Source organism: Calidris pugnax, unplaced genomic scaffold (assembly GCF_001431845.1).
Source record: "Calidris pugnax isolate Ruff unplaced genomic scaffold, ASM143184v1 scaffold276, whole genome shotgun sequence".
Classification (NCBI taxonomy): Eukaryota; Metazoa; Chordata; class Aves; order Charadriiformes; family Scolopacidae; genus Calidris; species Calidris pugnax.
The window spans coordinates 1,286,657-1,300,385 of NW_015091112.1; the positions used below are offsets into that span (position 1 = coordinate 1,286,657).

General features: G+C 45.0%; 3 protein-coding genes across 6 annotated transcripts in view; 1 reads left to right on the top strand and 2 right to left on the bottom strand.

Annotated features, from left to right (window-relative positions):
* The window catches only part of ANKRD66 (ankyrin repeat domain 66), an 8,917-nt gene extending 3,572 nt beyond the window's left edge, over positions 1-5,345 (top strand). For all 4 annotated transcript variants that reach the window (XM_014958189.1, XM_014958190.1, XM_014958188.1 and 1 more), the window contains one exon: positions 3,828-5,345. In XM_014958189.1, coding sequence (XP_014813675.1) covers positions 3,828-4,008 — 181 coding nt within the window. In that variant the 3' untranslated portion in view covers positions 4,009-5,345. The remainder of the gene's footprint in view (positions 1-3,827) is intronic.
* A 1,304-nt stretch (positions 5,346-6,649) lies between these two features.
* LOC106897504 (taste receptor type 2 member 123-like) lies at positions 6,650-8,699 on the bottom strand. Its single transcript, XM_014958176.1, has 2 exons — positions 7,750-8,699; positions 6,650-7,226 (listed from the first exon to the last, which is right to left on the bottom strand). Exons 1-2 carry the CDS (start codon positions 8,697-8,699, stop codon positions 6,650-6,652), a joined length of 1,527 nt encoding a protein of 508 aa, XP_014813662.1.
* Positions 8,700-12,411: 3,712 nt separating this feature from the next.
* Positions 12,412-13,365, bottom strand: LOC106897516 (taste receptor type 2 member 8-like). The gene has a single exon (XM_014958194.1). It carries the CDS (start codon positions 13,363-13,365, stop codon positions 12,412-12,414), a length of 954 nt encoding a protein of 317 aa, XP_014813680.1.
* Between the last annotated feature and the right edge of the window lie 364 nt (positions 13,366-13,729).

The window sequence follows — 13,729 nt, forward strand, 5'->3', positions numbered from 1 at the left end:
TTTGGTTTTTTTTTTTTTTTTTTTTTTTTTTTTTTGTGGTTGGACTTGATGATTTCGGAGGTCCCTTCCAACCACTAAGATTCTGTGATTCTGTGATGAGTGTGTTATTTATTTTTCCGTCTAAACCCTAATAAAGCCATCAAGCAGAAGCAGTAGATAAGCAAATATGCGTCTGTGTCCCAAGGGAGCCATTGGGAAGACTTTCATTCCTTCCACGGCCTTCTCTGGTTTGCCTTGGTATGTTTTCAAAGTTGTTACCACTTCATGACATCATTGTTTTTCAAAGGATATTACAGAGCAATTATTAAGCAATAGGAATGAAAGCAAGAGCTAACAAGTATTAACCCCTTGGAGTGGTGAATGCACAGGTTGAATTGTTCAAGAACAGCTCTTTAGGAGTTGATGTTGGTGGATGTATGTCATTTGGCTCTTCTTGTCCTAAAGAGCGGAGCCATCCTTTCTTTTTTACATAATTGCTGAAAATTACACCATTTGGTCTGTTAATAGGGTGGCCAACTATTGCTTCCAAATTTTGGAAAGCTCCTTATTGCCTTAACTGTTTATGGTTATCGCTGTGGCACCACATGCAACGAGTACTATGTTTTTAAACAGTTCCCCATTACCATTCCTGTTTGTCAGCTGCTGATTTGGCTCAGGGATATTTTCCTCCTTGCAAAGCTGCTTCCCTGGATCAGGGTGTTGTCCTCCAGAGGTCTGAGCTGTGTCCCACACCTCCCTCTCTCTAAAGCAGTGGGACAGGTCGCCAGAAGCTAATCAGCTGCTTCAGTGCAAATTGGGGTCCCCACACGTTACCTGGTATCTCAGGACGTTGCTTGTGAAACCTGCACATGCTGGAACCTGACACGCTGAGAACACTCAAAGGTTTTTTCTTCCCTGGGTTTTCCTGTGAATTTACACCATAGCCCTTAACTGGCACCTTTTTTACTGCTGCCACGTTCTCAAGACTACTTTGGCACCATAGAAATCACAGATATTATTTTTTTATAGACACACATCCAGCTCAATGTCTCCAGCTTGCCAGTTCAGCAGGAAGAGCTGCCAAGTTCAAAATCAGGCACAGTGTCTGGGCAAATGTCTGAGGTGGCCAGTGCCTACCCGATGCCACCTTTCATTAATCCACATAAAGCTTTCTGTAGGTGCTGCTGTCCTTTTGCTGTGCTCCTATAGCTTGTTAGTTCCTGCTGAAAGGCTTCATGCCCACCTTTAATCTTGTCACAGCATCAGTGTCCTTCCATAGGAAGAGACACCCAAACTGTGCAAAATCCCCCTGTAGAGCCCAAAAAGCTTTCTAGGGGAGCCACATGTTCCTGGTTCTAAGCCCTGCCCTGGCTATTATGGAAGCTGATGGGACCTTTGCATTTTACCTGCCCACCCCACATCCAGAAAGCTAAAGCCTTGCTGTTTACGGAGCTGATCATACTGCAAACCCTCACCATTCCATGCAGTAGAATCAGCTCTTATTGCCCTTAAACCTTCAGCCTAAAGAAATTTAAGATCATCAGAGGGATGGAGCACCTCTCCTATGAGGACAGGCTGAGAGAGCTGGGGTTGTTCAGCCTGGAGAAGAGAAGGCTCCAGGGACACCTTATAGAAGCCTTCCAATATCTGAAGGGAGCTACAGGAGAGATGGAGAGGGACTTATTGTCAGGAAGTGTAGTGATAGGACAAGGGGTAACAGTTATAAATTGGAGGAGGGGAGATTTAGGTTAGATATTAGGAAGAAATTCTTTGCTGTGAGGGTGGTAAGACACAGGCACAGGTTGACCAAGGAAGTTGTGGATGCCCCATCCCTGGAGGTGTTCAAGACCAGGCTGGATGGGGCTTTGAGCAACCTGGTCTAGTGGGAGGTGTCCCTGCCCAGGGCAGGGGGATTGGAACTGGATGATCTTTAAGGTCCCTTCCAACCCAAACTATTCTATGATTCTATGAAACAACAAGCAGCTGATATCTCAGTTTTGCTAATTTGGCACTTTCTTCCAGAGGAGGGTTTCCCCTTTATACTCCTCTCAGTTCTTGGCTTGCTTCGTTTCTGTATCTGAGCAGTAAATATTCCCATCCTAGATAGTGAAAGGTCATCAGGCTTGTTGCCCTCGATTAATGATTTATGGCAATTGCTTACCTATCCAGTGCTGTCATTTTTGTTCTAATCTCACCGTTAAACCCTGCTTAGCGAGTCCGGCCAAGCCTGTAGCATTTGCCCTGCTCTTGGCCGTGCAGCAGAGCCGTGATGCTGAGGTGATGGCAGGGAATTGTGTGGGATTTGCCGGGATGGTGCCGACGGGCGCCGCCGGAGGCTGACAGATACCTGTGGTGGTGGAGGCGGCTGGGAGAATGACTGACAGGATGATTGACACCCCACTCTGAGCCACCTAGGCAACAGCCTACGGCGACTCTTGCAGCTGATGGAAGGTTTTCTGAGGGGAATGGCCAATTTAAGGTGGAAAGCTTGTCTTTCAGGGCCACACGCTGGCCTGAGTTGACCTGCAGCTGCGTGACTGGGAGAACTTAACTGGGAAGGTGCTCTGAATGCCCATGCCTAGGACGTTTTATAAGGCAGACCAAGGCTGTGTGATCACCTCACAGCCATAATGCAGGCTGTGGACAGCTATAAGGCTCAGGAACCCTTTTTTTAAGCCTACCCACTATAATTTGCAACCACAGTGGATGCCCTCCCCCTCCTGCAATGGTTTCACCTCCTCACACCAGCAAACTTGGAGGTGACTAGGAGGAATTACTGGTATTTGTAGTATAATGTGGATACCTTCTGCGCCTTCAGGTGTGTGGAAGGTCCCAGGGGTGATGTCCATGGTTGGGTGGTGGGTCCATGGCTCTGGTGGGAGGTGGGCAGTACTGGTGTGTGCTGGGGGCAGAAAATGTGTGTGTCTGTGTGCTAACGCTGCTGCTCAGCACAGAGCAGCTCTGCCCTCTGCTCAGGGTGTCTGTGGTATTGGTATGTAAATATGGGGGATATTTTGTTACAGAGCATCACCCTCAGTTTCAGGTATTTGCCTGTCATGCAAAAAAGAAAGAAAAGGCAATTTTAAAAATAACAGCCTGTGCCAAATGCAGGGCTGATGTGCATATCTGGACAGGGCTATGAGCATCCAAATCCTTCCTAAATCCCAGTTCAGCCCCCTCTTATCACCCCCATGATCCTTCCACGCACTCCTGGGCTGAGCCACTGCTCTGAGCTGGAGGCTGTTTGCATCGACATGGAAATCTAACATCAACATGGAAATACTGCATGTATCGACAGGTAAACATTATTAACATGTAAATATTAGGAATATTCTGCTACAGGGTACCCGTACCACTCACCCAGGTTTGCATGGACATGCAAAGAACAGGAAACAGCCTTCAAAAGACAGCTGCTTCTGAGTAACAAATGTATAACTTGCATCAGATTATTAAAAGAAAATGGAGATGTTGCGGTTGCAGTGAGTTAATACACCATGTACAATTGCATTAAATGTGCTCAAGTCTATTTATCAGCACACAAATTCACAGGATGAGTCTTTGAGGCTTTTTTATGGTTAAAATTATGATTCCACTGGTAAAAGTCTGATCTCAGCATAGATCCTTACTGAAGGTTTCCCACTTGAGCCCAATTCTCGCTGAGTACCCGGACAATTGGGGTGATGACCGCTGTTGGATTTGGGGTGTTCCTCAGTGTTTTTTCATGTATTGCTGGCAACAGTGGTTTGACCATACAAATCCACGGTACCCTGATCCTGTAGATGGGTGGCTCATGAACGGTGGTGCGACTGCTGTGCTCAGTATCTGAGGTATCTTGCTTTCTTCCCCAGAGCAGAGGTGGAGAGCAGGAACTACCGCAGGACAGCCGCAGCGAAAGGAATCCCCTTAGACCAGCGGGATGAAGACTGGGAACTCAAGAAAGAAGAGCTTGAGAGAAATCCACCATGTTCTTGGGAAAAATACACACCCTCTGCTCGAAAGAAAAATAAAAAAAGAGGGAGGAAGCAGTAGTGTGCCCGGAGTATTTGGTGCCACTGAGAACTCGCAATGCAGAGCAAAGACACTGGCAGACCTCGGGTGCATCTGCAGGGTGAAATATGGACGCCCAGGAGAAGCAGATAGACACACGAAGGCATTTTGTGATGTACTGGAAATATTGTCATTAATCGGGAGCAGGTAGAAATGCTTCTGTCTGTCTGCATGTCTATGCGTAATCAGATCTCAAATATCAGAAAACTGCAAAAGTAGTTTAAATATGCTAATGATCTAATTCACTGAAATGTATAAATTTACAAAAATGACATCAATTACCCATATGATCTGAGAAGGAAATGGTTTTGCACCTAATTGATTCATGAAAGCATCCAGGACCGTGGTTCTGTTCACTCTGGTGACGTCTGTGGCTTTTTCTTGTCTGCTTCTGGTCCTGAGCCAACCAGGGGGCTCTATAGAGGTTTGTAGCCTCTGGTGGTGCCTCTCTCTTTTCGTCGGGACTGGGGTGTAGTGGCTTCTTCTGGCTGAACGGGAAATGTTGATGTTGACCTTTTACTGGACACATGGGTCTAAACAGCCTGTATCTACCACTCCTGGCCCAGCAGAAGGAAAAACGTGCTCCCTCGTTGCTGCTTTCAGACATCTGTGACTGCCAAGACAGACAGAGCACTGCCTTATTTTTAGCAGTGCCCCCAGTCACTTCTATGTCTATGCTCATTGGAATGTTGTGGAACTGGTCCTGAGAGATCCCTCTGCTCATCAATCCCATCTGCTTTCCATGGCAAAAGCATTTTTAACTCTTTCACTTCTCAACCATAAAAAAATTGAACTTGACCCAAAGCAGTTTTCCATACCATGCCAGCATTGAGCACACACCCATATTGCCTTCTGACATCTTTTATGTGTCTCCCTCCTTTCCCCTCTGCTTCCCCTCCACCACCCAAACCTGGTTCTTCTGGAGTACCTTGATTACAGGTGTCCTTCACAACCAGCCACAACACTCAGTCATTGCAATCGCAACCAACAAAGCTTTGACCCATCTCCCTCTTCTAGGTTTCCAGGGACTAATTCAGCTGTCTACACAGAGGTGTCTAATGCCACCTGAGATGCTCTCAAGTACCCAGGCTGACCCTTGCAGGCATCCAGAAGATACTGTACTGTAGCTCCCAACACTGTGCAGATGTCTCACATACCATACAACTTCTCAGGTGACTCGAAATGCCCGTGGTCAGAAACGAGTCAAGCTTCAGCTTTGTCTTTAGTCATTTGCACTTTCCAAGCCATATGAAAAGGCAACACCATTCACAGTTGGCCTGGATTAGTGACAGTTCAGGTGGAGACATTTGTGGGACATAGTGCTTGTTACCATGCTGATTAATTAAATTAAATTAATTAGATTAATTTAATTAAAATAAACAGACCTGTTCCTAGCCCTGAGGTCCTCTTATAGAGTGAATTGGTGTCCATCAGGGCTGTTCCTACACCTGAGAGGACTCCCTGGAGAGCATTTTGGGTATATCTGAATTCTGCAGAACTTCAGGAAGCCTCTGAAGTTTGGGGCTCCACACCTGGCAAATGTACTTCTTCTGGGTGAGTGTTTTAAAACAAAAACAGAAACAAAAGCCGTGGAGGTGCATGAAAAATGCACACCTGGCACTTGGCATGAGGTAAGATGTTCCACTGGGCCTGAGATGGTGAAAGAAATGAACAGCTCAGGTTCTGCTCTGTTCATGCTGGAACTATTTCATATTCAGATAATCTGCTGGGGTGGGTTGACCTTGGCCAGCTTCCAGACCCCGACCCAGCCGCTCCTTCACTCTCTCTCCTAACAGGGCAGGGGTGGAAAAAAGATGGAAAAGCTCATGGCTTGAGATAAAGACAGGGAGATGGCTCACCGGTGACCGTCACAGACAAAACAGACTCGACTTGGGGGAAATCAGTTTAATTTACTGCCAGTGGAAGACAGAGTAGGACGATGAGTAACCAAGAGAGAACTAAAACACTTTACCTCCACCCACCCCTTCTCCCCACTCAATTTCAGTCGGGGAAATCCTGTTTTGGCATGATGTGGGGCAGCGAGAGAACACAAAAGGCTGGGGTGGGCAGTGGGTTCTCCACCCCACCTGTCTGCCCTGAGGCCATTCCTGCATGGCTGTTTACAAGTCAGGAGCCACCTCTGGTGACTAATTGTGATCAACATATTCAGGCATAAGTCATAAACCAATGCAAGATAGTGGTACAGCTCATGATATTCCAAAGTACACGGCCACAGCAGAAATGAATGTCAAACAAAACAGATATAAACACAGGGGTTAGTGAAGTTGTTTCAATCAGCAATTACCAAAGCATTTTTACAGAAGGTTTGCAGTCATTGTTATTCCCCTCCTGCAGGTAGCCCATGTACCAGCTCTAAGTTGCTTTCTCATTGACAATAATACAGCCCAGAGAATTATTTAAATCAAATGATAATAATAATAATAATAATAATAATAATAATAATAATTTACTTAACCCATAATAATTCATTTCAGAGGATTTTCATGAATTTTCCTTCACTTAGATGGTGAATATCTGTATTATATACACTGGCTGGAGAGTTGCATTAGAGAGTAAATTCCTTGTTTTTCATAATATCCACATTTGTAATGGGCTCCAGCTTTTATTCCATTTCCTGCCTCATGCAAACCTTGCACTTCACACAGGACAGAGTCCTTCGCAGTGTCTTTTCCAGTTGGGGATTGCTGAAAATTAAAACAAGGGAATGAAATGTTGGAAGAACAGACTGAAATAATACAATGATAGTGTCCACAAGTTTTACTGACTTGGTGGCATAAATCAGCATCAAGATCAAACATGTAAAGTTAATGCTGTAAAGGACGAAAAAGGACAGAATAGATTTTATGGCTTTGACATGGGCATCCGTGCTGATGTTCTTCTTTGAGTCTGTCTGCATCTTGCATTTGTGTCTCCAGAGAGAAAAGAGGAGGAGAAGAGCAGAAGAGATTACTGCTATGAATGTGGTGGCACATACAAAGCCGTTGATAAAAATAACAATGATCAAATGTTCATCCTTTCTGACATCCAGTTTCCAGACATTTCCTTGGGCAGTGGAATTACACTTGTTACCGGACACTGCATCAACGATATCATATGCAAGGAAGCCAATGACCAGGGATAAAAGCACTGAACCCAACAACAGCCACGGCCCTGTCTGCCCTGAGGCCATTCCTGCATGGCTGTTTACAAGTCAGGAGCCACCTCTGGTGACTAATAGTGATCAACATATTCAGGCATAAGTCATAAACCAATGCAAGATAATGGTACAGCTCATGATATTCCAAAGTACACGGCCACAGCAGAAATGAATGTCAAACAAAACAGATATAAACACAGGGGTTAGTGAAGTCGTTTCAATCAGCAATTACCAAAGCATTTTTACAGAAGGTTTGCAGTCATTGTTATTCCCCTCCTGCAGGTAGCCCATGTACCAGCTCTAAGTTGCTTTCTCATTGACAATAATACAGCCCAGAGAATTATTTAAATCAAATGATAATAATAATAATAATAATAATAATAATAATAATAATTTACTTAACCCATAATAATTCATTTCAGAGGATTTTCATGAATTTTCCTTCACTTAGATGGTGAATATCTGTATTATATACACTGGCTGGAGAGTTGCATTAGAGAGTAAATTCCTTGTTTTTCATAATATCCACATTTGTAATGGGCTCCAGCTTTTATTCCATTTCCTGCCTCATGCAAACCTTGCACTTCACACAGGACAGAGTCCTTCGCAGTGTCTTTTCCAGTTGGGGATTGCTGAAAATTAAAACAAGGGAATGAAATGTTGGAAGAACAGACTGAAATAATACAATGATAGTGTCCACAAGTTTTACTGACTTGGTGGCATAAATCAGCATCAAGATCAAACATGTAAAGTTAATGCTGTAAAGGACGAAAAAGGACAGAATAGATTTTATGGCTTTGACATGGGCATCCGTGCTGATGTTCTTCTTTGAGTCTGTCTGCATCTTGCATTTGTGTCTCCAGAGAGAAAAGAGGAGGAGAAGAGCAGAAGAGATTACTGCTATGAATGTGGTGGCATATACGAAGCCGTTGATAAAAAGAACAATGATCAAATGTTCATCCTTTCTGACATCCAGTTTCCAGACATTTCCTTGGGCAGTGGAATTACACTTGTTACCGGACACTGCATCAACGATATCATAGGCAAGAATGCCAATGACCAGGGATAAAAGCACTGAACCCAACAACAGCCACGGCACGGTCTTGTCGATTTTTCCTTTCAGATAGATGAAAAAGGTGTGCCTGAAATTTGCAATTTTTACACAATAAAAAATGCAAAGACAGGCAGAAACACACAAGTTAGATAAACTTAAAGAGCTGTTAAAAGCTGAAAATAGTTGGGGTAAAGGGTATACAAAAAGGTGCCAGGGATAATATATTGAAAGTAAGAAATAAACCCATGAAATGCACAAATACCAAAACCTGCAGCATCCCAAAAACAGCAAGATCTTCTCATTAGAGCTAAAGCTTTTCTTTTTCACCCAAGCAATGCAAAGCACAGAAGCGATGAAAGCATTTATCCACATGCCAGCAAACGCCTGAAGTGAGATGATGGCCATAGTCATGGCATTGTATGAAGTGTCATTTAACCGGTCTCGAGAGTAACAAGCTTTCATCCTCCAAGCTGGGTAGTGGTGCTGGGGCAGAAAAGCAGGTTCTTGCACCAATGCTTCGGGCAGGTTGGCAGCTGCCGTTTCCAGAATGTCACGAGTGGAATGGGAGATTTATAGAGCTGGTGGTGGTGGGGCTGTGGTGTTGCTCCTGTTCAGGCAGGGCAGATGCAGGAATGGAAATGTGCTGGGCTATTCCCTTACCTGGTGTCGGTGTCTGTCTCCAATATTTGAATTTCCGTTTCCAGAATGTCACGAGTGGAATGGGAGATTTATAGAGCTGGTGGTGGTGGGGCTGTGGTGTTGCTCCTGTTCAGGCAGGGCAGATGCAGGAATGGAAATGTGCTGGGCTATTCCCTTACCTGGTGTCGGTGTCTGTCTCCAATATTTGAATTTCATGTCAGAAGGGCTGTGTTGAGTGACATTAGCAAAGTAGGTGCTTTTCTGCAGTGGGAAATGTTGTGATTTGTGACTGCTGTATGTTTGGTTGCTCTCAGGATTCATGATCTGGGTTCTCCGGTCCCGTTGCCTCCTACAATGCTCACGTGGCAGGGTGCTCTCAGTGGTGCAGCCACTGTCCTCTTTTGCTGCAGAGTCCAGGAGCTACAAAATTCAACCAAGAGATGCTGGCAACCAGAGGGCATCTCCTTTGAGGGCATCTCCTTATGCTTTGAGGGCACTGAAACCCATGTTAATTTTCACAGTGGTGGTGCCTTAATTGTAAGTGAACAGCCATATGGCAGGGGGAAGGTACTGAAGGATAAGCAGGACTTTCTTTTAAATTGAAGCATATAGAGGAAAAGGCAAACATAACCATGAGTCCCTGAGCCAGGGTTCAAACTCATGTGCTCAGTCTTGCGTGGGCTGTGAGTTTTTGAGGGATGATGTTGCATGGGATGTAGGGAGTAAGATGGATTTTTCACGGTCTTTTTGTGAAAGGAACTGGGACTGTCATGCTAAAGGATCAACTGCACCGAGCAATGGCAGGGAAAGAAGGGAAGTGTGGTGATGCCTGTCCTTTAAAGGCCTGTCAGCAGGGAAGTTGTGATCACATGAGATGTTTAAGATCTGCCTCCACTAGGACACGGGATGGTGCAGTGTCTCCTGCTGTGGAAATGGGACTCAGTGGAGCCTGGCATCTGATCTAAAAAGTGCAATTGCAGCTAAAAGCAAAAAGTTAAACACAATGTGCTCTGAGTGTCTTATTTTGATTGGATGACTCAAATCCTTCCTTTTAAGTGAAATAACATGAACGTAATTTTTTTGCGTTACTACTGCGGGAAAGGCCAGAAAAGAGTGAAAGTGGATGGTTTAATTTTTGCCAGGATGGAGAAGACAAGGGAAAGGAGTACACTTTTGCCCATGGAAAAGGGAACCCTAAAAATAGAAAAACTACAAAATAAGTTTTTTGGCCTTCACTTCAACTTTTCAAATTAGCATCCTGGAGCTGCTCAAGCTCTCTGAGCAGAAACTCTTCCTCTGTGTTGATTTCTAATAGAGAGCACATAGAAATTAGTGAGTCCTTCACACTGTTGTCCTAAAAAATAACCACATCTCCTTTATTGGGGGAAAAGAAGGTCTGAGAAACCTTCTGTTAGCAGCAATACATAGAAGGTTGTTCTCGAAAAGACATCAAAGAGAATGCTCAAGGAGTGATTATAGAGTGAATAAGGGTCCATCAGGGCTGTTCCTACACCTGAGAGGACTCCCTGGAGAGTATTTTGGGTATATCTGAATTCTGTAGAACTTCAGGAAGCCTCTGAAGTTTGAGGCTCCACACCTGGCAAATGTACTTCTTCTGGGTGAGTGTTTTAAAACAAAAACAGAAACAAAAGCCGTGGAGGTGCATGAAAAATGCACACCTGGCACTTGGCATGAGGTAAGATGTTCCACTGGGCCTGAGATGGTGAAAGAAATGAACAGCTCAGGTTCTGCTCTGTTCATGCTGGAACTATTTCATATTCAGATAATCTGCTGGGGTGGGTTGACCTTGGCCAGCTTCCAGACCCCGACCCAGCCGCTCCTTCACTCTCTCTCCTAACAGGGCAGGGGTGGAAAAAAGATGGAAAAGCTCATGGCTTGAGATAAAGACAGGGAGATGGCTCACCGGTGACCGTCACAGGCAAAACAGACTCAACTTGGGGGAAATCAGTTTAATTTACTGCCAGTGGAAGACAGAGTAGGACGATGAGTACCAAAGAGAGAACTAAAACACCTTACCTCCACCCACCCCTTCTTCCCACACTCAATTTCAGTCCTTCGTTCCCAACTCCTCTACCTCCTCACCCTGGTGATGTGGTGCAGGGGGACAGGGAATGGGGGTTGTGGTCAGTTCATCACACAGTGTCTCTTCTGCTCCTTCCTCCTCATGCTCTTCCCTCGCTGCAGTGTGGGGCCTTCCCATGGGCTGGTGGTCCTTCAGGATAAGGACCATGCTCTGACATGGGCTGTCCAAGGGCTGCAGTCTTTCAAGGCATGTCCACCTTGTCCAGCATGGCATCCTTCATGGGCTGCAGGGTGGGTATCTGCTCCACCATGGTCCCTCGTGGGCTGCATGGGGAAAACCTACGTCACCGTGGTCCTCTCCACAGGCTGCAGGTGAATTCCTTCTGTGGCAGCTGGAGCACCTCCTCCCCTTCCTTCTCTGAGCCTGTTTGTTGCAGGACTATGTCTCAGAGTGTTCCTCAGCCCTCACTGCCAGGCAGTGCTTTTGTCCACTCTTAAACATATTTTCCCAGAGGAGCCACCAGCATTGCTGATGGGCCAAGCTGGGTCCCATGCTGGGTCCATTGCTGCTGTCCGGATCTGGCTTTCCCTGGAATGGGGCAGCCTTGACCTTGCCTCACAGAGACATTAATGGATCCTCCAGAGGAGAACACCTGGGATGGACACCGTGCACATCTGCCCATAGGTCACTGCTGGGTGAAAGCACGATTTTATTCCACACCACACTTGGCACCAAAAACACGTTTCTTGGTGTTCTGCTCAGCCAGAGTGCATCGGTAAGAGCAGATCTCATAAACAAGTAAGAGTAGAGCAGGAGAGCAGTTGCACAGAGTCGGGGAAATCCTGTTTTGACATGACGTGGGGCAGCAAGAGGACACAAAAATCTGGGGTGGGCAGTGGGTTCTCCACCCCACCTGTCCGCCCTGAGGCCATTCCTGCATGGCTGTTTACAAGTCAGGAGCCACCTCTGGTGACTAATAGTGATCAACATATTCAGGCATAAGTCATAAACCAATGCAAGATAATGGTACAGCTCATGATATGCATGACGTGGGGCAGTGAGAGGACACAAAAGGCTGGGGTGGGCAGTGGGTTCTCCAGCCCACCTGTCCACCCTGCGGCCATTCCTGCATGGCTGTTTACAAGTCAGGAGCCACCTCTGGTGACTAATAGTGATCAACATATTCAGGCATAAGTCATAAACCAATGCAAGATAATGGTACAGCTCATGATATTCCAAAGTACACGGCCACAGCAGAAATGAATGTCAAACAAAACAGATATAAACCATCAAATGATAATAATAATAATAATAATTTACGTAACCCGTAATAATTCATTTCAGAGGATTTTCATGAATTTTCCTTCACTTAGATGGTGAAGATAGAATATCTGTATTATATACACTGGCTGGAGAGTTGCATTAGAGAGTAAACTACTTGTTTTTCATAATATCCACATTTGTAATGGGCTCCAGCTTTTATTACATTTCCTACCTCATGCAAACCTTGCACTTCACACAAGACAGAGTCCTTCGCAGTGTCTTTTCCAGTTGGGGATTGCTGAAAATTAAAACAAGGGAATGAACAGCTGGAAAAGCGTACTGAAATACTAAAATGAGAAACGCCACAGGATTTACCTTCTTTGTGGCATAAATCATTGACAAGATCAAACATGTAAAGTTAATGCTGTAAAGGATGAAAAAGGACAGAATCGATTTTATGGCTTTGACATGGGCATCCGTGCTGATGTTCTTCCTTGAGTCTGTCTGCATCTTGCATTTGTGTCTCCAGAGAGAAAAGAGGAGGAGAAGAGCAGAAGAGATTACTGCTATGAATGTGGTGGCAAATCCAAAGCCAAAGAGAAAAAAAACAGGGAAAAAGTGTTCATCCATTCTGATATTCATTTTCCAGAAATTTCCTCTGGTGGTGGCATTGTGGTTGCTACAGAGTGCTTCATCGGTGGTACGGTAGACAAGAATGCCGATGACCAGGGATAAAAGCACTGAACCCAACAACAGCCACGGCACGGTCTTGTCAATTTTTCCTTTCAGGTAGATGAAAAAGATGTGTCTGAAATTTGCAATTTTTATACAATAAAAAATACAAAGACAGGCAGAAACACACAAGTTAGAAAAATTTAAAAAGCTTTGAATAGATGTCAATAGTTGGGGTACTGGGTGAATATAAAAGTACCGTGGATAAATTATTGAAAGTAAGGAATGCACCCATGTAATGCACAAATACCAAAACCTGCAGCATCCCAAAACCAGCAAGATCTTCTCATTAGAGCTAAAACTTTTCTTTTTCACCCAAGCAATGCAAAGCACAGAAGCGATGAAAGCATTTATCCACATGCCAGTGAACGTCTGAAGTGAGATGATGACCATAGCCATGGTATCATATGAAGTGTCATTTAACCGGTCTCGAGAGTAACAAGCTTTCATCCTCCAAGCTGGGTAGTGGTGCTGGGGCAGAAAAGCAGGTTCTTGCACCAATGCTTCGGGCAGGTTGGCAGCTGCTGTTTCCTGAGTGTCACGAGTGGAATGGGAGTTTTATAGAGCTGGTGGTGGTGGGGCTGTGGTGTTGCTCCTGTTCAGAGCAGGGCAGGTGCAGGAATGTAAATGTCGGTGTCTGTCTCCAATATTTGAATTTCATGTCAGAAGGGCTGTGTTGAGTGACACAAGCAAAGTAGGTGCTTTTCTGCAGTGGGAAATGTTGTGATTTGTGACTGCTGTATGTTTGGTTGCTCTCAGGGTTCATGATCTGGGTTCTCCGGTCCCGTTGTCTCCTACAATGCTCACGTGGCAT